We start from the raw sequence: 26,072 nt of genomic DNA on the forward strand, positions 1-26,072 counted from the left end.
TTTTATAGAAATCTTTTTTTATTAACATTGCTCATTTCAATTAACATTACAGTCCGTTGGTCTAATTGCTTCAAGTTAGCAGACAGTGTACAGTAGAACGAATGGTCCGTATTTACCACTAGCATAACGTGCAGGTCAAGGCCCCTATCCCAGACCTCCCCATCCCCCTGTATCTTCTCTATTGTCCCCAGATCTTCTTCCATTTTTATGGACATCCCCTACTTTTATAGATGGTCACCTCCGCTCTCAGACACCAATCGAGGTCCCGCTCTCACTGGTCCCACTGTGGAGGAGCCTGCGCCCCCCCCAGGCACTGGCGATGTTGCTTTTCGCTACACCGGCATCCCACTGTGGAGGAGCCTGCGCCCCCCAGGCATTGGCAATGTTCCTTTTTGCTACACCGGCGGCCATTGCCATCCAAAGTTCCCCATATCTGGTCCAGTCAGTGGCCCCTTTGATCATTAACCCCATGGATGCTCAGCATATTCCCCTGCTAAGCTGAGAATCCGTAAAGTGCATGTTACATGACGAGCTGGGCTCGTCATGAGCGTGCGAGGAGGCTACTTCATGACGAGCCCAGCTCGTCATGAGCGTGGAAGGGGTTAAGAGTAACCACCTGGGATCCCTCTGTACCGGAGAGCCCACCACCGCCGCCATCGTATCTGCGACCTTGGTCCAGAAGGGTCTCTGGGCACTCCCACAATATGTGATAGAAGGAACCTTCCCCCCCCCACAGCCGCGTGCACCGAGGGCGGACTGACACACACCCCAAGTGTACAATAGGGTGCGAGGGTAATGCACACGGTGCAAAATTTTGAGCTGCACTAGCCGGAACTGAACGCGAATCGCAATTTCCCAAGGGCTCTGCAAGGCGTCCTGCCAGTCGTCATCCCCCAATTGGCCCAAATCCCGCTCCCACGTCGCTCGCAGCGACACTAAAGGATCAGGTATATTGTTTATGAGCTTACGGTAGATCGTGAATATGGGCTTCTCAGGGATGGGATCGAGGAGTAAACGATCCTCCATGGGGGAGTATTCTGGAACAGAGGTGCCCCCTCGAATATTTGAGCGCAGGGCGTGCTTGAGGCGCCGGTAGTGGTAGCGCTGGGATTCCTGAAGGTTGTATTCTTTTTGCAGATATTCAAATGAGCGGGGCAGCCCCTTTCCACACGTCCCCTAAATATTCAATACCAATGAGTTGCCAACCCCGAAAGCCCTCCAATCGAGACACCTCTCCTAGCTGTTCCCCAAGCCACAAGGGTCCTACCTGTCAGGGAGTCCGTCCACCCCTAGAATCTATTTGCCTCCCTCCAGCACTGAACCGCCACTCCAGTATGCGAGGGCCAATCCGCTCGTGTCCTGCGGGCATATGACAGTGATTCGCAGTTCCCACCCGGCATCATGAACCGGTCCACCCTATAGGCCGGCTCCGATCTATCAGTGTACACCCAGTTGTTGACCACCTGCAGCTGGGATGCCCAATAATATAATTGCACGTCTGGGAGGGCCAGCCACCCCATCGTATACCCCCCTCGTAAGCTTGCTCAGCGCTATCCTGAGGTTGCCACCATCCCAGAAGAGCGTCAGCACCGCCTGTGATATTCTTTTAAAAACCTCTGGCGGGATCGGGTACAGCGTGTTCTGCAATATATACAGGAGACGAGGCAGCGCCAGCATCTTGAATATTGCGGCACGTCCCATCAGGGAGTTAGGCAGCGTGTGTCAGTGGCCTACGTCCGTAATCAGGTGTCAACTGGGGCTCCAAATTTCTAGATAGGAACTTCGCTTTATCTCTGGTAATGTACACCCCCAGGTACTTGAAACCTTGCGCCGCTATCATCGCAGGGCACCTCGTCGGTATCCGCGGAGGAGGGCCCGAGAGCGTAAAGATAACTGATTTTGCCCAATTGATTCTATGACCCGAGTAACTACCAAAGAGCTCAAAGAGGTGAAGTGCCTGCGCCATCGACTGGTAGGGCGTAGCCATATATAGCATGATGTCACCAGCATAGAGGCTAGTGCGAGTGAGTGAGAGTCCTGAGGCGGAAGCGGGGACCGTGAATTTTAACATTGCGACTGCTGCTTTGTTTTGTGTAACTTTGTTTGATAAATGATTTTAATACTTGCCGGTTTTACACTGTGCTGCTAATTTTAACATTTTGCTGCTATTCATTTGCACTTTCGTCCAAACCGAGCACCGGAGGCAGCTCTCCTCCGTGGGTTACGCCATTTTGGGTCGGGAGCCGGACGAGCAGTCTAGTGCTCCGCCCCTCCCGCCCTTTCCTCCTTAAAACCTTAGCATTTCCGCACCTCACACTGATTGCTAGTGCGAGTGAGAGTCCTGAGGCGGAAGCCGGGACCGTGAATTTTAACATTGCGACTGCTGCTTTGTTTTGTGTAACTTTGTTTGATAAATGATTTTAATACCTGCCGGTTTTACACTGTGCTGCTAATTTTAACATTTTGCTGCTATTCATTTGCACTTTCGTCCAAACCGAGCACCGGAGGCAGCTCTCCTCCATGGGTTACGCCATTTTGGGTCGGGAGCCGGACGAGCAGTCTAGTGCTCCGCCCCTCCCGCCCTTTCCTCCTTAAATGGCTCCCCTCACTAGGAAGCGCAGCGGACCCGCGCCTAGGGCCAGACCCCCTGCCTCTCCCAACTTCAGTCGTACGTCTACACGTCTGTATGATAGAGAGACGCTATGGGCCTTAAACAAAAAGCCCTCTACAAAGGGTTGCGAAGTAAGGGAACCAGGACTCAAAGCCCAATTTAATACCTCTCATTGCGTAAACTGCCTTCAAACCCTGCCCAAACTTCTCTGGCAATCTATAGTACCCCAAGGGAACCAAAAAACCATCCCAATCAGGAAAAAAGACCAATCGGTTAAATGCCTTCTTCTTAACACGAGATCTTTGGTCAAACACAGTTTGGAGGTAGCAGAGGTTATCCAGGATGAGGATATAAAGATAGCATTTATCACGGAGTCATGGACTGACGCAGCATCAGGTCCAGACATAGTCAAAGCCACCCCCCAGGACTATGTGTGCCACACCCAAAATAGGGACAAGAGGAGAGGGGGTGGTTTAGCTATTATCTATCATAATACCATCAGAGGTTCCTTTCAATCCGGTCCCGCTGGCCTTGATGAATCATTGCTTTTTAACTTCACCCTCTCAGATCATCAATCCTTTAGTGGCTGTCTGGTTTATAGACCCCCAGGCGGGAAAGCCCAATTTATAGTAGCACTGAGTAGGGCACTCGAAGCTGCAGCATTTGCCCAAATGTTCACCCTTCTGGGCGATTTTAACTTTCATTTGGAATGTAACGCACACACAGATACCCGGGAGCTAATCGACCTACTGATGGGGGTTGATATGACTCAACGGGTATCTGACCCAACACACAAAGCAGGACACACCCTAGACGGGATCTTCACGAATCATCCCAGTCTAAAAGTGACATCGGTTCTTCCAGTCTCTTGGTCAGATCACTCAGCAATTCATTTCACGATTTCCATCTTCACCCCAGAGAAACCACTTAGTACAAGAAACGCTCCGAGACAGGTTAGAAAATGGAAGAACATCAAAGGGGACAAGTTGGAAGATATGCTTAAAAACTCCCTGACTCTGCTCTCCGATAATGTGGAGGAAGCAGCCACGTCCTATACAGCCTGGCTGGATCGTGCCTGTTCTCTCTTGGCTCCCCCCAAAATCACCTACTCCACCCGGGCAATTCCCGCTGCTCCCTGGTTTACAGAACAAATCAGGGAACATAAAATACGATGTAAAAAACTGGAGAGAATCTGGCGAATGAATTATTGTGATTTAGACAAGCAAATCCTTAATTAAGAGCAAAGACGCTATAAAGAAAGAATCCTGCAAGCAAAAAAGGCTTTCCTTACAAAACAGATAAAAGAAGCTAGCAATACCCCCAAAGAACTATTCCAAACGGTCTCATTATTAGCAAACCCTAAAACTACAGAAATTCCCCCCAGTCTTCCACTCTGTGAAAACTTGGCCACCTTCTTTCGAGAAAAGGTAGAAAACATCTTCTTTTCCCTAGACAGCCGAGTTAAGACACCCCCCTTGAGGGAGGGCCCGGAGCCACTCGGCCCTTCGGTTACACTTCAACAATTTCAGCCCATTACTGAAAAGGAAGTGGTGAGGCGCCTATTAAAAATAAAATCAGGCTCTCCTCATGATCCCTGTCCTACTGGTATAGCCAAACTAGCTCCAGACGTCATTGCAAGTGGACTCACCCCACTCTTCAATCAGATGTTGGAGAAAGGGGAATACCCATCCAGATGGAAGCGAGCCTCTATCCTGCCACTGCTAAAAAAAAACAATCAAGACATCACCGAGATGAATAATTATCGACCGATTGCTCGACTTCCCCTCCCCGCTAAAATCATGGAAGGCAGCCTCAATGCACAACTAAGCGCCTTTTTAAACACGGGGGATCATCTTGACCCTTCCCAACACGGGTTTCGGGCGGAGCACAGCACGGAATCCGCCCTGATCAAATCAGTGGAAGACATCAGGCAGGTGATGGACGCAGGAGGCAGAGCGGCCCTGATCCTGCTGGATCTCTCCGCGGCCTTTGACACGGTCCACCACAAACTGTTGGTGGACCGGTTGAGGGCCTGTGGAATCCAGGGAAAGGCACTAAAAATCTTACAGGCCTTCCTGTCCGACAGAACCCAGGTAGTGGCCCTAGGAGATTATGAATCGCATCCGTTTGTGCTGCCTTGTGGAGTTCCCCAGGGGTCTTCACTTAGCCCGACCCTTTTTAATGTTTATGTTGCGTCTCTTGCCCCGGTGATACGATCGTTCGGTTTTCACCTCACGGCATATGCAGACGACACACAGATAGTGGTGTCACTTTTACCCGGAAATATTGAGAATACAGCAGACCGATTTAAAAACTGCATGCATGAGGTGGGCTGCTGGATGGCACAAAACTGTCTAAAACTTAATTCCATGAAGACAGAAGTATTGCTCTTCGGAGCTAGGGATAACTTCTGGTCCCCAAGATGGTGGCCAGAGGAAATGGGTCCTCTCCCCTCCCCGGTGGACAAAGTAAAAAACCTAGGCATTCTGGTGGACAATTCCTTGTCCTTTAAACCCCAGATCAACGCACTCTCTTCCTCTCTGCACTATATCCTTAAAACCATCAGAAAAATTCTCCCGTATGTGGAGAAGGAACACAGGAAAACCATCGTTACAGGTCTAGTCCTTTCTCGCTTGGACTATTGTAACAGCTTGATGTTAAACGCCCAGCAGAGCGTTCTTAATAAACTCCAACTATTGCAGAATGCAGCGGCCCGCCTGATCACTGATACTCCCAAATTCGCATCAGTAGCTCAGGATTTGGTGACTCTACACTGGCTGCCAGTCCGTAAGAGAATTGTCTTTAAAGCTCTATGCATGGTCTTTAAAGCCCTACACGATACGGGCCCCAGATATATGAAACTGCTCTTCCGCTGGCATAAACCAGCACGAAACCTGAGATCAGGGGAACCGACCCTGGTCACTGTCCCCAGAATTAAAAGAGCTCGCTGGGGAGGCAGGAGCTTCTCCCTTGGGGCAGCAGAGGCCTGGAACAAACTTCCACTCTCGCTCAGACAATCTCAGGACCTGATGGCCTTTAGGAGAGAGCTTAAGACCTGGCTCTTTACCCACTAAGCCCATCCACTCAGACCAGCACTAGCAGCCAGCGCCAGGACACCTCCGGGTAACAGAGCGCTCTACAAATGTGATAATAAATAAAATAAATAAATAATGCGCTCTTCCCAGTCCTCATTCATTCCCAAGCCCCAGAACGACCTGTCCCTCCTTATCCAGTGGGCCAGCGGCTCCAGCGCCAGGGTGAACAGGAGAGGGACAGGGAACATCCCTGCCTCGTGCCCCGTCAGAGTGAGAAGGCTCTGGACACCGATCCATTAACCTGCACAGGAGGCGCACCCAACTGCAAAAAATCGGACCGAAATCCAGTCTCTACAGGACCATGAATAGGTATGGCCATTCAATGCTGTCGAACGCCATTGAGACATCCAGCGCCATCAATGCGGTCTGTGTGTCTCCCACGCCCTCTGTCATATACAGCACGCCATAAAGGTGACGCAGATTATGCCTGGTGCATCTGGGCGGCATGAAAACCGACTGGTCGACATGTACCAGATCTGGCAGGACTGGGAGCAGGCGGTCTGCCAGGACCATGGCCAACACCTTCTCCTCGACGTTGATGAGCGAGATGAGCCGGTAGGAGGTGCAACAATCAGCCGGTTTGCCGTCTTTGTCGCGATGACCACGATCGTGACCTCTCTCTGGTCAGGCGGCAGCGTACCCACCTGTCGCGCTTCTAAGTACATCTGAAGGAGAGAGCCTGTGATGACGTTCGCCTGCCTTTTGAAAATCTCTATCGGGAGCCCGTTTGGAACCTGTGCCTTTCCGGACTGCAGAGAGTTGAGTGAAGCCCATATTTCCTCCCCAGTCAAAACCGTCTCCAAACTATCCCTCTGCGCCTGGGTCAGAGTGGAAGCGCAAAGTCGCGGAGGAATTCCTCAGTCTTGCTCCGTCCTTGTACATACCGGGGTGTAGACCCCTCCGAAGTACGACGCAAACACCTCTGCTATGTCCGTACTGGTGGACACTAGGGAGCCCAATTTGTCCCGCACCGCAGCCACCCAGGAGCGCTCCCTATCTCTGCATTCAAGCCATGCCAGGAGCTTCAGGGCTTTATCTCCAACATCATAGAACCGATGTTGTGTAGCCAGCGAATAGGCTCGCGCCTCACCCTCCTCTAGGGCCCTAAGCTCCTTCTGCTTAAGTGCAAGCGCATGACGACTGTATCGAGGTTGCAACGTCTGCCCTACTTTCAAGATCATATATCTCACTTTCAAGCCTTCTGATCTGTATAGATTCCTCCTTCTTTTTGGCCCCAATCAAGGCCTGTGCCTGCCCTCTCAAGACAGTCTTGTACGCCTCCCAAAATGTGATATGTGATGCTACTGATCCCCGATTTTTTTCATAGTAGAGCTGGAAGCCCTCCCGGAGTTTGTCTCCTATTTTATCATCCCGCAGGTGCCTTGGATTCATCTGCGGGAACGCTGCCTTATTGGCGACCGGACCCTTCAAGAGAACACTCACTGGGGAGTGGTCAGAGAGACCCCTTGCCATTATATGGGGTTCCGAATAGTCATCCAACTGGTCAGTGCGCACCAGCAGGTGATCCAATCTGGAAAAGGACCCATGTCTGGCCGAGTAGAACGTGTACTGTCTCTGGGAGGGATGGTGCACCCGCCAAACGTCTCCCAGGCCCAAGGCTTCCAGAAATCCCTGCAGTCCCTGCTCCCCCTTGAATCCTTGACCCCCACCCAAGCTATCCAGGTCAGCATTCATAACAGCGTTCATGTCTCCACCCACCAGAAAGCCCCCAGGGGAGCCCAATCGTGCATAGGTCTTGGAGGGGAGCCCCGGCAGGACGTAACAGGAGCAGAATACAACTGTCCGTCCCTTCCACCCACCCCTGCCACCATGCAGCCCGAGTCGCCGGTCCACGCGCCAGAGATCACCATAGGGAAGGACTTACACATTAAGATACCCACAGCCCTGGTACCAGACGTGAATCCAGAGTGGGCAGCCATTTTGTACCCAAAGCGGTCTAACGCTTGACATCTGTTACTGCACAGGTGCGTCTCCTGCGGGAGAATCATATCAGGGGAGTGACGCTTCAGGTGTTGCAACACTAAAGTCCGTTCAATCTTATTGCCTAAGCCATTGACGTTCCACGTCCAAATCTTAACTTGTCTGGGAACCCATCCTGAATTAGTGTCTCCCCATCTCCACGAATGAACCCCGCTGCCCTGTATTGGGCCACCGTCAACCTCCCCCACCAAAGGGCTGACCAAGAAATGAGCATAATAAACCTGTCCCTAATAAACAACCCCTCTCCTACACGTTCCCCCCCAACACCCCAACCCCCACACTCTCCCCTCCCTGCCGCCCTGCCTGTTAAGCCTCCAACCACCGACCAATAGAACTTGCAGAGTGCCTGTCGCCCCGATACCACAACTAGAACCATTCAAGAGGAAATGTGGGCTGCTGACCTAAGGAAGATGCATACAGCCAATGACGTATCTCACCCCCTCTTGTCCCACCTACAACCTTATACCCCCACCTCTCTGCCCTTCATCTGGTCCATAATCTGGTCTGTGGGCAGTTTTTATCAATGTCTCTCACCAGGTTCACTGAGAAAGTCCATCTTTAACCCTCCCCTACAGGGAGCCAAACCACCCGGCCACCCATCCCTCCGGTCCAAGGTCAAAGTTTGATCAGGGCCATAGACTGAGCGCAGCAATACCTTCACCATACCAGAGTCACTCCGCCAGCTGTCGTTCGCCATCACCGGAGACTCGTACTGCCTCCGGACCCACCTCTCGGTCACCTCGGTTTACCTGCGTTTCATGTCGTCTCCCCTGCCAACCAACAGTGCGCCAGCATTCCAACCAGTCGCCGGCGTCCGCCGGCGTGTCAAAGAAGTAAGCCTTTTCTCCATCTAGAACCTTGAGCCGGGCAGGGAACAACATCATATACTTCACTCCTTTATCTCGAAGCGCCCTCTTTACCCCATCAAATGAACGTAGTTGTCGCTGCACCTGGAGCGCGAAGTCCGTGAAAAAGCAAATGATGGCGTTGTCTCGGTAGAGATCACCGTTGATGCTTTCCTCCTGCAATATGGCATCTTGGTCCCTGTAGTTGAGGATGCGGGCAATGATCGTGCGTGGAGTGGCACCTGGCTTGGGCTTGCCTCCCAAGGCTCTGTGCGCTCGCTCAACTGAGAAGATGTTTGAGAGACGTTTCAGCTTCAAATGGTGCAGAATGAGGTCCTCCACAAACCAGTCTGTCGAGGGCCCCTCCGTACCCTCCGGCACCCCTACTATGCGAATGTTGTTCCGAAAAGCACGGCATTCCTGGTCCTCTAGGCGGGCATGAATGTCAGCCTGGTTCTTGGTGAGCGCGGCCACCTGTTCCTCCAATTGCTTCGTCTTCGCCTGGAGTCCACCTATGCCAGTCTCTGCCACCGTGACCTTTTTGGACATTTTGCGGAAGTCCACCCGCAGGAGGTTCACCTCTTCTGTCACGGAGTCCAGTTTTGGCCCCATGGTGCCACGAAAATCTCTGATGGCCCTCATTATGTCTTTCAGGGATGGATCCGGGCCCCCTTCTTCGTGATCGTCATCTTGGCCGCCACCCGTCGCACCCTGCTCCCGGGTCATCACCACTGTGTACTTTTTTATCTGGTTAGTTTGGCCCGGTGCCCTATTCCGACCCATAATAGGCCCTGCTTCAGGGTAGCGTTGTACACCAACTGACCAGGAGGCCTCACCTGTGGCTATTGTCTCTGCGGGTGGCTCCACTTCACTCAGGCCCTGGAATGTCCACCTGCCTCTGGGACCCGCCGAGCTCGTAGCATCCCGTGGGCCTCCTAAGCTCTGGCCCCCTTCCCCCACGTGCATGTTTGTCTCTGCAGCCGGCTCTCAGGGCCTTCAATCGCTCCTGCCCTGTATCCGCGCTCAGTCCTGGTCGGACGGGGCGGCACCGGAGACTCAAACAGGGGACTGTCTGCAGGCAGCGGGCTCCAGGCCCAATGTAGGCGCTCCCGTCACCGCTCGGGCGCTGTGGGAACCGCACTCTGATAGAAATCGCCCCGTCAGGCAAATGAGGAGGAGCCCCTCCAGCTGCTATTCCCTTACACTGCTCAGGACCGCTGACTGGCACCATTCACCATCAGTCGCCTGGACCGCAGGGCGCCCGGCCCTCACGAGGCCTCTGTTGTCCGCCGGCCGCAGCTCGCTGTTCACAGCGGGAACACCCACGCGGCAAGCGCCGCTCACCGCAACCTCCTTGCACTGCACGATCTGCACCCAGGCTCCCACGGAAGCGACCATGCTGGGGGGCTGCTCCACTGGGGTCAGTCCTCCTCTCTAAGGGGCCGGGTGAGCCTTGCGATCGCTCGGGAGCCGACGCTCAAAGCACTCGGGCGGCCGCCATTTTGTGGGCAGTCCGGCCGATCTCCTCCGTTCCCCTAGTTACCTCTGGGGACGCTCAAGGCTGCTGGAAATCACCGTCGCGGACCACTAACCCGCTCCAACAGTCGTAGATGCCCTCCGTGGCCACCCCGGTGTGCGGATAATGCGGGGTTTTCAGGGGAATGCTTAGGTCTTTACCGCAGCTCTCGTCCTACGCCGCCATCTTCCCTGGCTGCAGGTCACGCCCCCCCATTTCTCTTTTTTGAATGCATCCCATGTAAGGTCCCTTTGATGGGAAGAGGAGGTTTCTGAGGTGGGAGAATCAGGCAAGTAACGCTACTCAGCATCCCTCGTTGCCAGCCTTCAGAGAGCATCCCTCTTCATTACTACCTCCACCTGACACCTGTCTCTGCAGCACACTCTCTACCAGGCCTGATTATCCATTTTCTACCATCCGTCTCTCTGGCACCTTATCTCACAGCGGACCGTGGGCCCCAGCCCCATATCAGCCACCATCCGGCTCCTTTTCCATTATTCATGGTAAAAAAACATTAGTAAAATCACTCTCAAACTTAAAACATTGAATATAACAATAAATATAATTAGCATAGACTTGAAAATATATTCTACAGTGGCCCTAATGATCCGACTGATAATTAAGTAAACAAAAACAGAAGGCCATAACTGGGCCGGCTTTAGCACTGGTGCGAAAGTCTTTATTGGTGCCCCACCACTGAACTCTTTCTCCGTAGATACCTTTACTACCACCTTCCAACTGTGCCCTTCATCTCTCCGTAGCCTCTACCCCTCATGACCTCCTCATCAGACTCCCACACTACACTACTGTTGAACCAAACGGTCAAGAGTTTATCTCTTTGGGAAGGGAGAGAGCTGTTAGGTTTTGCTAATTTTTTAGAATCGATAATTTCCATAGCGGAAAAGAAACCCTCTGTGAAAAAACTTTCTACTGTTCCTTGTCCTTTGCGGGCTTTAAACAGAGAAATAAATAAAGTAATAAGGGGGCAATATTTATCATTTTCCCAAGAAGCCAAGCAAAGGTTGTTAATTTTAAAAAGAAGAAGAGTTAGGCTTAAAGCCCGTTTAAAGCGTAATAAGGAAGACTCTCTCTGGATTCAACTGAGAGAAGCTTCGTATAATGGCCGAGCCAAGACTTTCTGGTCTTTAATTGGCAAGGGATGTGGGACCAGAGCCAGCGCCACCCCTATTGCCATTGAGGAACAGATTTGGGTCCAATATATTGAGAATTTGTACAGCAATAATAATTCTCAATTTTCTACTGTGGAATTTAATCATGTCTCCCATATATTTGAATGCCCATCGATAAAGGATATTGAATTTGCTATTAAGAACATGCGTTCCTCTGGTGCGATGGGTCCAGATAAAATCCCCATCTCTGTTTTAAAACACCAGAGTGAACTTTGGAGCAAAATTCTCTTTCCTGTATTTAAATTTTGCTTTTTGAATGGAATAGTCCCCCCCCTCCTGGAAAGGAAGTATCATTGTTCCTTTATATAAAAAAGGGGCAAGAGATCTTCCTCAAAATTATCGCCAAATCGCTTTGCTTGACGCCATTGGTAAAGTTTTCGCAAAATGTGTTCTTATTTTAATGAACCAATGGGTAACTGAGTTTAAAATCTTGCCTGTTGAACAAACAGGCTTTAGACAAAGTCACGGAACCTTAGACAACCTGACCGCTCTTCATGTTATTACGGAAAAATATGTGAAAGTCCGTGGTGGTCAGGTTTACGGCGCCTTTATCGACTTCTCCACCGCTTTTGACAAAGTGGATAGAATATTGCTTTGGAGAAAGTTATTTGATTTAGGTATGCCTCCTTTTCTTATTAAATTAATTCGTGCACTTTACTCAGATACCTGGTGTAGAGTTTTACTGGGAGGTGAACGTGGTTTATCTAAAATAATTTTCACTTCTAACGGGTTAAAGCAAGGTTGCCTGCTGGCTCCTTTGCTGTTTTCCCTTTATACAGTTAATTTACCTGCGGCCCTCTCAGCATGCGCTGGTATTGCCCCGTCTTTGGGTGGAGTTCCAATCGCATGCCTTATGTATGCAGATGATATCCTGATTTTGGATCTTACCCCGAAGGGCTTGAATAATCGTTTGCAAGCGCTGTCTGAATACGCCAAAAACCATTACCTATTGATAAATACGGCAAAAAGTAAAGTGATGTGTTTCTCCGGTAAAAAGAAACCTAAATTTCTTAATTTTCCTTGGAGGGTGGGGGACCAAAAATTAGAAATTGTGAAAGTTTATACCTTTTTGGGCAAAATTGTCACAAGTAATCTAAGTGACAAAGCACATTTGGATAATAATTCCCGGAAGGCTATTTCACAGGGAAAGAGCTTAGTATCATTATACAAAGCAACAGGGAGAAGGCATTTTTCTATTCTTCTTGATGTTTTTAGAGCAAAAGTCCCTGCTTCCCTATTATATGGCATAGAGTTAACAGATTTAAAGAAATGGAGTTTTTTAAACTGCGCAGAAGGGAAAATTCTGCGTAGTTTGTTATCTGTTAGCACAGCAAATTCTACTGTTTCCTTAAGACAGGAATTGGGATTACGCAGCAGTTGGGTACAAGGTTTGGCCAGTGTTATACGTTGGGTAGTAGGTATAGCAAAAAGTGAGTCCAATACCTTAAGAGAGCTTTTAAAAAATGAATTGCTGGGAAACTTTAATGACTACTCTTTACTTGTAAAAAACTTCAGATTCGCAGTGGTGCAATTGAAATTGGATGAAGAGACATTGTTTTCTTTATCATCTTATCAATTAAAAATTATCTTGAAATCTTCCACATGGGAACTGGGGTTTCGTCAGGATAGAGATTCCCGGCTGTTAAAAAAAGGTAGTACTCCTGTTATAGAGTCCTGTATTTTGCGGAAAGCTCAACCTTATATGTACTGGAACATCTCTCATGGCGTTCGTCGCTTAGTGTACTTATTAAGACAAAATCTGCTTCCGTTGAAAGATCTGTGTGCTAGATGGTATGGACATTCAGCACTTTGTGATCTTTGTCAGATGTATGACCAGGACTTAAATCATGTTATTTTTGTTTGTCCTGCCCTGATGCCTTTTAGGCGTAGATGGTTACGACCAATTTGCCTTCAACTCAACATTCTTTCTGCTTCATCATTGCAGGCGGCCTTGATTAACCCACCGAATGAAATGTTTTGTTTTAAACTATATGGTTTTTTTAAATGTTTTTTGGATCTGTATTAAGTTGTTCATATTATTTTTCTTTTATGGAGTGTTGGTAAGATAATTTTTATGTGCTTTGCTTGGTATGTATATTTTGATTCTTATGTGGACCTCCAAGGAGTTCCTTTATCATAATAAAAATAAAAACTAAGAAACTAAGAAAAACACTACCGCCCTCCACCAGTGCCCCTCTTCTCTCCATAGCCTCCCCCTAGACCCCATGACCACCTCCTCCGATACACTCATTTCCACCCTCCACCAGTGCCCCTCATCGCTCCATAGCCCCTCCCCCATGACCTCCTCCTCTGATTCACGCACTACCACCTTCCAACAGAGCCCCTCATCTCTTCGTAGCCTCACTCCCTCACTCCCTCATGACCTCCTCCTCAGACTCTCACTACCACCCTCCACCAGTGTCTCTCATCTCTCCAAAGCCTCTTGCCCTCACGACCCCCTCCTCAGATGCCCTCTCGGCCACCCTCCAACAGTGCCCCTCGTCTCTCCCTAGCCTCTCCCCGCATGACCTCCTCCTCAGGCTCCCTCACTACCACCCTCTACCAGTGCCCCTCATTTCTCCATAGCCCCCCTACACCCCATGACCACCTCCTCGGATTAGGTCATTGACACCCTCCACCAGTGCCCATCATCGCTCCATAGCCCCTCCCCATGACCCCTACTTAGATTCCCTCACTGCCACTCTCCAACAGTGCCCTTCATCTCTCCGTAGCCCACCCATGACCTCCTCCTCAGATTCCCTCACTGCCACCCTCCAACAGTTCCCCTCATCTCTCCATAACCCTTCTCTCATATGCATTTTATTTTTTGTATAGCTCTACTCGTAGTTTAGGGTTTTACAGTACTTTATATCACACACACGTTATGCAGAGACCATGAATCATACAAGTATGTAAATCAGCCTATAGGGAATCTATACTACTATTATAAAGGAAGAACTTTAAACCTTTGAGGCGGGTAAATTTGGGAACCACAGCGCCAATCCACACACCTGATACATCGTTGTAATTGTCAGGGTGTGCAGATGGACATAGGCTATATAAATTAAAAAAAATATAAGTTATTTAAAAGATTTACGAGAAAAAAAAGTTGTCCCATGGAAGTAGCACCGGCCGCGACGTGCGTGCTGACATCAGGAGCGCTGGGAGGAGCGGCGTCCAGGAGCGCGAGGAGGAGCGGCGGACATGAGCGCGGGGAGAAACGGCGGACAGGCGGAGAGGAGCGGAGAGGAGCGGCGGACAGGCGGGGAGGAGCGGCGAGGAGCGGCAGACCGGTGAACTCAGGAGCGTGGGGAGGTGCGGCGGATGAGGTAAGGCTCCGGGGGCCCACGGACAATGTCGGGGCGGGCGGGGGCCCTGAAGCCAAGGTCGGGACGGGCTGCTACTCCGGGGGACCCACGGACAATGTCCGGGCGGGGGCCGGGGCGGGCGGGAGCCCTGAAGCCTGATTGCTAGCGGCGGACCGGTGAACTCAGGAGCGCGGGGAGGTGCGGCAGATGAGGTAAGGCTCCGGGGGACCCATGGACAATGTCGGGGCGGGCGGGGGCCCTGAAGCCAAGGTCGGGACGGGCTGCTACTCCGGGGGACCCACGGACAATGTCGGGGCGGGGGGGGCCCTGAAGCCCGATTGCTCCCGGACAAGGTCGGGACGGGCTGCTAGTATCACATAAGCCAATGAGGATTTCCAGGTGTAGGAATCACGTCATCCATACTAGTGGGCAGTATTTTTTAAGAGGGTTTGTTCTGGAGAAGCACAAACGCAGGATTTAAAGCAAACCAAGTGTTGGTGGGTGGTGGGATTTACTGATTAAAATGTATATCTGCCCAAACAAACCCTTTATAGCAACATTATTTATTTATTAAAAAGTTTTGTATAGCGCTAGCTGGACCCAAGGGTATCAGAGCGCTTTACAGCAGGTACAGCAATGTGCCTTAGCGGCTAAGGAGGACTCCACATTTGGGCAACTTGAGGGCATTATACATAACATAATTATACAGAATCTTAGGGACTCAAAAGGTGAGGGGTACTATGATCACCCTCTTTCATTTCAGGAGGACTCCAGGAAGAGGGCTTTGAGTAAAGTCTTGAATTTCGGGAAATGGGAGGTCATTCTGATGTGGGGAGGGATGTTGTTCCAGATCCGGGGTGCATTGCCCGCAAAGGATTTATTTATAGTTTTGCATTTCTGTGATTTCAAGGGAATGAGAAGAAGCGTGTTGGAGCTTCTGAGGTTTCTGGACTGGCCAGCCCTTTTGAGTTTCGCGGCCAGGTATTCTGGTTTGCCTGTGTGAAGAGCTTTGTGCGTGAGACATGCTGTTCGAAAGTTGGCTCGTTGTTCAATGGGGAGCCATTTCAGATCCTTGAGCGCATGATAAATGTGATTGAATTTCTTGGTTCCTGTGACCATTCTAGCCGCAGCTTTGAGGGTGATTTTCAATGGGTCTAGGTGTGATTTAGCTGAACCGGTCAGGGCTGCGATTCCATAGTCAATTCTGGAAAGCACCAGTGCTTGAGTGGCCTGTTGAAGGTCCTTTGGGGGCAGGAAGGGTTTTATTTTGTAGAGAAGTTTCAGATTGAGGAAGGCGCTTTTGGCGGAGCTCGCAATGTGTTTTTTTGTTTAGTTTGGGGTCTAGGGTGATACCCAGGGACTTGACCGAATATTTCGGCTTGAGGGTGCCATTGAGGGCGTCGATGGCTTTGAGCCATTGTTCAATTTGGGGGTTTTCGTTTCTGTTGGAGATGATTAGAACTTCAGTTTTTTCTTGATTCAGCTTCAAGTGGTTCTGTGTGAGCCATTGTTGAACGTCTTTGAGTGTGTCATTAAGTTTGTGAATGTCGTCCATAGAGGTGGTTTCCAGATAGAGCTGCGTGTCATCGGCGTAGAGGTGGAAGGGGATGTTAGAATTTCTGAGTATTGTGGTGAGGGGTTCCATGTAGATATTGAAGAGTTTGGGGGGAGAGTACTGATCCTTGTGGGACTCCTCTACTGACTGGTAGGGGGTCGGATTCAAAGTTTTTGATTTTTACTCTTTGCGAGCGATTGTGTAGAAAGGAGGAAAACCAGTTAAGTACCGTCATTTCCAGACCTGCTCTTTCTTGGAGGATTTCATTAGAATAATGAAAAACTGGGGAAATTCTAACTATATCTCAACACAAAAAAAAAAAATTCTAATTTTACCATTCAAGTTTGTATGCAGCTCTTTGATGACAGTTCATAGGCCACTGTCATATGTTAGGACTGTAACCTCTGAACTGCAAGTCATAAAAGGATCTCTGTAACAATGGCAGTAACCCACTGAGCTACCCACATAAACTGGAGTTTATCTGCATTTCAAAACTGCAAACAGACAAAAGATTGCTCTCCAGCAGGATCATTAATCACCAGAGGTATCTGGACATTTGTACTGTTGTCTTGCATTTGTGGCAAAGATAATCTTGAAAATAATACAAACTATTTAAATGAAATGTACACAGCATACACAAAGTATCTGTCTTGCTGGGCCCTCACGGATTTTAAAAATATGAACAGATAGCCACACATTCTTGAAGTATGTATCTTGCTGGGCCTTTGCAGATTTAAAAAACAAACTAAATGGAATACATCCGCTATACCTGCTCCTTTGGAATTCAGTCTCACAGCCCGATCTGATCAGCAGCTGAAAGGGTCAGGAAAGTTGAATTAGCCTAAACAAACTCCTATTCTCCTGCGCTGAATAGAGAAAAAATATCCATGCAGCACACAAAGGTTACGGTGCCAAAGAAAGGATATGTCCCCTTCGCCATGCCCCTATTTTACCTGCACAAATGGGCGGGGACACAGCTCACCTCTCTTAAGGAGATGCGTGATTGGTGGTGCCTGTGTGAAAGAGCTCAGGCCCAATCACGCGACTCCTAGAAGAAGAAAAATTGCGTTCAGAGGAACGGTTTAAATTATAGTGCCCGTTTTCTGTTGCCCTTCTTGACGTCGCTGCCAAGCTCATGTTTTAGTGGGCCTGGCCCCTGGCCTGCCTGCAGCATTGTCCGACTCCTGGAAGCCATCAAAGGCTGCTCCTGCTGACTGTCCTCCGGCAGGGCTCCTCTCACCAGCGTTTCTCCCACTTACCGTTGCCACCGAGGACGTTGCTGCCTAGCTTCAGTAGCTCTCGTCCAGTGCCATGTTTGGTTGGCCACGCCCCCCCCCCTTACTCGGTTTTGCTTTCCCTCAAGAAGATAACATTTATAGACCTTTCTTCCATTCGCCACTTAAAGCAAACACTAGCGTAGATGTACAAAAGCGTCCGTCTTGAGAAATATGTGCCTGGGTTAATCACCAGCTACAACAAGCACACATTAAGCACTGCGAGGACCTAAAGTAAACCTGACTCCTTGAAGTATCTCAAGGTGAAGCTCCCACACAATGTGTCGATCATTATTTTCTCTTTTTGTTAGATGGGCTTGTTGGAACTAAGAAAACATAATTATGCATTATTGCTGTGGAGACGAAACAAGGAACTAGATAGACTGTGTTATTGAGATAAAAAGGGATCTGCGAGTAGTGGTAAATATTTAAAAGGATACAGTAGCATCATGTAATTAGAGTATTTTATCCATACTTTTTGGAAATGGCATAATTAAACATGATACTGTTACATATTTGTATTATTCTATTTTCATAACCAAAACTTTTCTTTTCTGTTGCAGACTATAGTGCTATCAGTTATAAAATGTGCACATGTGAGAGACTTGAGTCCAGGGAAAATATTCATCGACTATATGAATTCCTTAGATATGCGTTGACCATGATAGCGGTGATGAATTACCCATATTCAACAGACTTTATGGGACATTTTCCAGCGAACCCAGTAAAGGTAATGATTTGCTAAAGCTGGGTACTTGCAGTTGATCAGTTGGCTTATCCCCATTTCTTGGATATATTTTACTAGATTTGTACAGCATTTGCTATGTAAAGTGGATGAACAGCTATTAGAAATAGTAGATTTCACCATAGAATTACTCAATTGTATCCATCTTCGAAGTATCTTCTAGACTTACTATGAATACTGGTTTTCATGTTTTTACAAAGATGCTGTCACTGTTCAAGATGTGTCCACCTTGTTATGTTATGTTAGGTTTTTTTTGTAAAGCGCACGTACGCCCGTGGGCTTCATGGCGCTGTTGAAGTAGGAACCTAACACAACAACTTACTGAAAATAAGCCTGTCTGAACAGCCAAGTTTTATAAGAACGTCTAAAAGTTAGAAAGTCTGGGCTGAGCCGAAGGGAAAGTGGAAGGGAGTTCCATAGGACAGCAGCTAAGTAATGGAAACAGCTGCCGCCCTGACGCTTTCTCCTGTAAGAGGGAACAACCAGCAAGTCTTTATTGATGGATCTAAGATTGCGAATGGGCTTGTATTTGGAGACCAACTGATTGATGAACTGAGGCCCTATGTTTTGTAGACTCTTGTATATGATACAGCCGGACTTAAACATGATTCTTTGAGATACCTTGTGGATAGAAAGAAGCTGGAAAGAACCTCTGGACTCTGCATATCTGTCTGGCAGCGTCACACAGTGTGGAACAATGTCCTTTTTGCCAGCTAACTGATTTGCATCACTGAAATTTATTTAAACTTTATTGCTTAGTTAATTAAAACCATAACAATTTGATGAATGTCACACAACAGATATAAAATTTATAAATGTATCACTAAAATGATTGATAAAAAGACCTAATGTTAAAAAATTCAAAGCATTAATTGTTCATGTTGTTTTTATATGTTTCTCAAATGCCTGCAAGAACTTCACCAGCTTGCAGTGTATTCTTGGAGCGGTAGTGTCCAGGCTTCCAATAATGGCTGATCTACATGTTCGTAGTTTCATGGACCGATAACTTTCCTTTAGGTGTAACCGTTCCTTGGATAGCATCTTACAGTGACAAATTATGCGTATTAGATCCTCTTTACGGCTACCACAGTCGACAAGAAACATCATCAAGCAGTTTCCAGGCAGGTTCATTGGCTCGTGTCGGAAAGTCTCCAAGTCTCAAAGCCATCAGCTTCCTCTTAATAAAAATAGAGTAAGTTGTTTCCAGGTATTGTGCAGCTGTCAATGTCTTATAGCCATTTATCACAGCCCATGAGTGCGAACGATGGGAGAAAATTTCTTTGTCCAAAATTAACGAGTAGAGTTTGGCCACTTTATTTAGGGTCTGTTTTAGTACAACAAATGACAGATTATTATCCCATAAGGTTTTTGAGAAGGTTGTCTCCAAAGCTTGCATAAGAAATTGATTTGCTGTAAAAAAAATTGGGGATTTAAACTCTTGCCATAGGAGGTATTCAGATTGTTATTACTTGCTTTTTGCTTGATCTGATACCACACCTTAATATGAGAATATAGTCTCCCCGGTATTTCGTTTTTTAGTCCGAATTCAAGTCACAATTGAGCTGGTGATGTCGTGCGTGGGAGTCGTAATACTTTTTTGTATATTTTAGTTGTCAAGGTGTTTAGTAGGTCGGCGTCCTTTCCGTGCATTGCCACACTTGCATAGGTCAGGGTTGGGAGGATTTTATTTGCCATCACGGTTAGAAGGGGTTTGAGTGATGGCCCTTCCAATTTTTTTGCCAAGGTACTTAGTCCAAATATCAGAGCACCCGCTCTTTGGGTCAGATAATTCTTCTGTTCTTTTAGGTTAAGTTTGTCATCTATATAAAAACCCAAATATTTGTAAGCTGAGACTTTCTCTAGTGGTTTTCCTTTTAACCATATATCATGATGCAATCCACGGCGGTTAGTAATCAACATGGTTTTAGTTTTTGAGACGTTTAATGCCAACTTGTTTGCCAACAAGAAATCCGACAGTTCCGTTGCTAATCTGGTTAGCCCCACCTTTGTTAGGCTCAAGAGGACAATGTCGTCTGCATAGGCCAAATGAGTGAGCTGTAAATGACCATGTTTTGGTGGGTGGGCATTGCAGTGGTTCAATTTCGCAGAGAGATCTGAGATGAAAAGGTTAAGTAAGTGTGGCGCAAGAACACACCCCTGTTTGAGGCCGATCGTTGTGGGAACTTTTCTCGACAGTCGTGTTCCATCACCCATTTTTACTTGCGACCAAGTATCAGAATAAAATAGCAGCAAACCCCTTAGGATACACTCAGGAATTGCCCATGATCTCAATTTCGCCCACAGGAGATTACGATCCACACTGTCGAAGGCCGCCTGAAGATCAATAAAACACATATTCAGATCCTGTTTTCTACTCATGCACTTCTCCGCGATCATAGTTATGGATAGGATATTTGCTGTCATTCCGATCCCCTTCCTGAACCCAGTTTGATTTATGGGGATCAGTTCTTTCTCACTTGACCATGCGACCAAATCATCCAAGAGTAAAGAAGCTAAATATTTTGCCTCGATGTCCTGCAATGCTATCAAACGATAGTTGTTTGCTAAAGATCTTTCCCCACCTTTGTAAATCGGCGTGAATATTGATCCTTTCCTGCTCTCTGGTACTTGGTTCATGTTTTGTACGTCTGAGAACAGTTCCGCCAAGCAAGGTCCCCAGAATTCGGGAGCATATTTGTACGCCGCTTGTGGGATGCCATTCGGGCCTGGCGCCCTGCTTGTTTTTCCTTTTTTGATTCTTTTAATTATTTCTTCCGCCGTGTATGGATTATTCGGAGGGTCCGAGCTTATTACATCACTATGGTCTCTGAACAACGATTTACCCCCTTTTTCTTCTACATGGCACAGTTTGTTTTGACTTTTAGTGCATGGGTCACTGCTTTGTGTTTTTACCAGAGTGTCCGAGAATTTAGATGCAAGAAATGCTGCCCACTCCGAATCCTGCACATTAGAACTCAGGACGTTACAAGGTCTCATTAACTGGTTTATTGTTTGCCAGAATATATTAGAATTCTGTAGTTTTGGCTGTAGATTAGTTTTAACCAAAAGCTGTCATTTGTTGACCTTTTATGTTCCCAGATCATGTTTTTATATTCTTTTCTTTGAGCCCTGAAACTGGCCCATTGGCTTGGACCATGATTTGCCGACTGTAGCTTCCTTTGAGTTATTCTAAGGTGTCTTCGCAGGTCTTGTAGCTCTTTCTGTTATTTTTTCCATGGTCCATCGGGGCCAGGTTTCATGACAGGCGGCTTCATCTTTGATTTTAATTTTGACAGAAAAAGAGACCATCCTTGAATAGCGTTCATTGAGGAACTCCTTATCTCAATCAGTGTGTCCTTCATTGTAGAGAACCACTCATAATCATTTGTGTTGGACCAATTTATCCGTTTCAAATTGACAGTACTTAACTGGCCTTCTGGTAAGTGTGACGGTTGCAGTCTTTCCTTGTTCAGGTTAAAAATGCTATGTTGCAATGCATGGTCACTCAACAGGGTAAACTCGATTTTAAAATTGATCACCAGGGGGGTTAATGACAGACTAACCATTGTAAAGTCCAACGTGGTTTGACAATGAGGACCACAGTATGTTTTCCTTGGGGGTTGATCCTCGGAATATCTCCCGTTCAATACACGCAATCCCAGAAACTTTCGTTCAGTCACTAATTAGATTGCTAGACTGTCTTTGCGTGGACCAGCACCTCCTTGCAACTGTTGGGGGACTCCCCAGTAGATGTTATCTGATAATAGTTTATCATCATCTTCAGGTGTTTGCATCACTGAAATATTCAGACTTTGACAGTTTGGCAGAAATATGTTGTGATCAAAATTCTGGGTCTACTATTGACTATGAAACTTTTTGGTGGCAAAAAAACCTATACCATGACATTTTTTGAGCCTGAAAAGCAGTAGAAACATAATAATTATAAGGGTAAACTCTCCGCTGTATCTCATGTACTAGACTGTCTCACTTGTTGTAAGGTGAATGGGTTAAATGCATCCTTGAGAATGTTACCCAATACCTGTGAACACCCTAGCACCGTTGGAAACATTGATTGCTGAGGCTTTATTACTTTCACAACAATCTATTTAATGTTTGCACATTTGAGAAATGCAACTGAAATAAGTAGCATGGTTTTTTTTGTTGACAGACAGATGTCAAACTGTCATCTTGGGTCCCTACTCTTCACATAAGATAATCGTGGACAAGGCCGTGCCACAGGGCTCATGTCTGAGCCCTACCTTGTTTAATATCTACATGGCTCCTTTGGCTGGGATTGCAGAGCGCTTTGGCTCTCATATAATCTCATAAGCGGACGACACCCAGCTAATGTTTACACCGGGCCATGACCTGGTGGCGGAAAAAGAACGTTTCTCCTCATGCATATTAGTCATCTCAGACTGGATGAATGAGAACTTTCTCCAGCTGAATGCAGATAACACTGAGATCATGCTGTTTGGCAAAGACCCTTATATCGGGGAAGATGACTGGTGGCCTCCTCAGCTAGGTGCCACTCCTGTGCCCAAGCAAGCAGTAAGGAATCTTGGGATAAAACTGGACCAGTGTTTTAACAAAAAGAGAGAGAGGGTTTTACAAAGGGAATACTCCAAGTCCCCTTGGGATATGAACTATAAACAAATAAAGGAGTACACCCCGAAGATATAGGATGTCAACGAGATAAAGAGAGAATAAGGAAGGAAAAAAGGAAATACATTCCTTTTTTAAAAGATCCCTCACTCACCAACCTAGTTGGTGACATGCTTCATCACTGGGGTTCCACCAGAGTAGCCGAATGCCACCTGGGTGTGCTTCAGCATGTGATTACAGTGGAGCAGGTTATTTACAACAGTGGTGCCAGTGAGTGAAATGGTAAGGTTAAAATTGTCTTTATTTAACTCCAAAAGAATTTAATATGGAGCAATAACTCAAGGTTTAAAAGCAAGTTGAGTAACCAGGGTAGATTAAATTGACCTGCGGTATCTATATAAGATAGTAATCGTGGTGGTCTACAGGTTTCAACTTGTATGTGATATTACTAGGTTTTCTTCAGTTCCTATCTCAATGACCTGAGCGGTTTGCACACGCTAAGGTGCACCCTACTCTGTGTCAGTCATACACCACACCGTGTACTTACAGTATGGCAACCTCTCAGCCTTCTTTGAAAGGTAATAATCTGTGAGATAAATGAACAATCGCACGCAATTCTCATTCACGTGTGCTGATCATGACACTCCTCTCATTCGTGGCTCTATTGTGAACGTCTCCGCGTAGTACGTACGGTGCTGCACACATACCATGCACGACGTACACTTGTGAATTCACAAAGAAATGGCGACAATAAGACATCTTGAAACGGATTGAAAACCCACCCCAGTTCGTAGTATCAGACCCACAACCGACTTAGTTTCGCGTGTGGGTGTCAAAATGCTCATTGAAAATTAGCGCGTGTTGTGGTAGGAGCTATTTAAATAAACGCGTGCATTAAAATATATGCGTGCATTATTAATTCAAATATCAGAAGACTGTCAGACATATGGGGGAGAAAAATCAGGCTTACTAGAGACTAGCTTCTGTCACGCCTCATGGAGACCGTGGGGAGGTGCGCTGGCTCTAGTCACACTCTGGGGATGTAAAACATATAATAACATTGCAGTTTATGAACACGTACCTTGGTTACGTGAGATTGTTGTGAAGCGAAGCCCACCCGTGTTAAGTCTATACTCACTATGTCAAGCCATGCCGCCCGCACTTCAACCTGGATGCACGCCCTGCACGGAGACCCGAGGATCTCCGCGTACGTGTTGCCTCAGTATTTAATCCAGAAGAGGGATGCTGTACTAACTGACACGTGACGCGTAACGCGGTCACGTGATTACGTGATGATGTCAAAGGGGCGTGGTTAGTTGTCATTCAATGCAGATACTCGATAGATAGAGAATAGACCAAGAAATGCTGCTAGAATATTACATGTTTGCAAGCTTATTATACATTTTATGGGGAGAAAGCTGTTTTAAAAAAATTCACCTATTAGCGAGGCGTTAGTGTGGATCGTAAGGACATATAGCACTATGTTAACAAAAACGATTGCTAAAAATTATATTTTGTGGTTGGAAACTGCTCCAGCGATGTGTTCCCTACCCAAATATTTCAGGAGTACCACACTAAGTCAATGCAATAATGGTTGCGACCTCAAGGAATTCAAGTTATCGTGTCACGTAGAGTATGAAGCCCATTTGAGCTTATCTCCGTTGCACAGAATTCCACGGAATGTTGTCATTTAGCCCATTTTTGTGTGTAGATAATCTGTATACCCAGCATTGCTCTTTTTCAAAGAGGCGTTGTTTGGTCTGTTCTCTGGTTTTGATTTGTTCTATTGTCCCTTTCATGTCATTTGTGGTGTGATTGACTTGGAGGAAGTGTTTAGTGAGTTTAGGTGGCATTTTTTTACACCTGATGGTGCTGCGATGCTCACATATCCGTTGTTTGATCTTCCTTCCAGTCATACCTACATATTGCAGGCAGCATGGGCATGTTCTAGGATAAACAATGTCTGTAGTGTTGCAATTCGTGTGTACCCGTTGCGTCCAGATTTTCCCGTTTTCCAGGTTTAGGGTTTTTGTTGCAGTTGGAAGGTGGCACACACTGCAGTTGCCACAGGGAAAGTGGGCTGTGATAGGGAGGCCCGATGCATTTAGTACATTGGGTATATTGTCCTGTTCTGTTTTCCTAGGGCGTGTGTTAACCAGTGTGTCTTTCAGACTCCTTGCTTTTTTGAAGGAGAATAACATTTTTTCCCAATGTAGATTGCCCATCTGGAGACTCCTCCAGTGTTTATTGATGGAACGTGTCACCTGGTTGGAGACCGTGCTATATGTTGTGACACATGTCAGTGGTATGTCATTTGCTGTAAGTACTCTGCCTTCAAGGAGGGCATCCCGAGGTTGGTTCCGGCACGTTTCTGGCACGTGTTAAGTATTCTATCCGGGTAACCTCTCTTGGATAGTTTTATGGTGAGGTCCGCTGCTTGGGTACGATAGTCAGTGATTTTGCTGCACTTCTATGGCAGGACCAGAGGCTTCGGATTATGCTGTCTTCCTGCGCTCTTTATTTTCCACACAGCAGCAAGAAATAACACCAAACAACTACATTTCCCATGAACACTTGGGAAAAAAACAAAGTCTTATCATTAGTCCTTCATCAGTATCCGCACTCCTGCCAGCTCCCATCATGCCCTGCTGCTGCTTCCTCTTCCTCTTTCTTTGCTGCTCAGCAGCAAGTTAAGTGTTTTTTATGTCTCTCCTGGGTTTTGGGGTTTGTTGTGGCAGCGTTTCTTATTGAGAGTATAAACGCTGGTCTATTCTTCTTTACAGATTACCCCTGGCTTTTTCTGGACGCTTTCAGCGCTCCTCACGCGATTTTCGAGCCCAGTTGAAGCGTGGTGTGGTCCTCCTACTGCTAGGGGGCGAACGCTCCTCTCGGTGCCCAGCGCGAGTGAGGGACGCTTTTTCAAAGCATTTTTTCGCTTGCTGGCACAGATAGCTCGTCTTGCCCCTTGCCACCCGGCTTGACACCCTGTGGGGTTGATTTTTCATTATTTTCTGAGATCCTGAACGCCCTAGGTGGGTCTGTATCTTGCTATTTCAGACACACTGCGGGGTCACAATAAGCACCGGTCTGGTGCACTGGGGTGCTTTTCCCGGTGGTGCCCAGTGACTGAGTGGGCTGCAGCGTCCCCAGGGCTAGTCCCTTGAATTGTGTGCCCCCACATTTGCCTGGGCTCCCACCCAGCTTCAATTTGGTGCCCATGAGGGTCCTTTGTTAATCTTCTGTGCCACAGCTTTTACACCTGCAGAGCCTAATTTACCTCACGATGCAGGGGGAGCAGGGCCAGTATGCAGAGGAGGACTCTCTGAG

At 47.4% G+C, this 26,072-nt stretch overlaps 1 protein-coding gene across 3 annotated transcripts in view; it reads left to right on the forward strand.

Annotated features, from left to right (window-relative positions):
- DPP7 (dipeptidyl peptidase 7) overlaps window positions 1–26,072 on the forward strand; it is a 1,731,842-nt gene that overhangs the window by 667,875 nt on the left and 1,037,895 nt on the right. For all 3 annotated transcript variants that reach the window (XM_078642039.1, XM_078642041.1, XM_078642042.1), the window contains exon 6: window positions 17,959–18,125. In XM_078642039.1, the coding sequence (XP_078498165.1) occupies window positions 17,959–18,125 (167 nt within the window). The remainder of the gene's footprint in view (window positions 1–17,958; window positions 18,126–26,072) is intronic.

The sequence above is a fragment of the Lissotriton helveticus genome, chromosome 5_1, assembly GCF_964261635.1.
Source record: "Lissotriton helveticus chromosome 5_1, aLisHel1.1, whole genome shotgun sequence".
In the NCBI taxonomy this organism is placed as follows: Eukaryota; Metazoa; Chordata; class Amphibia; order Caudata; family Salamandridae; genus Lissotriton; species Lissotriton helveticus.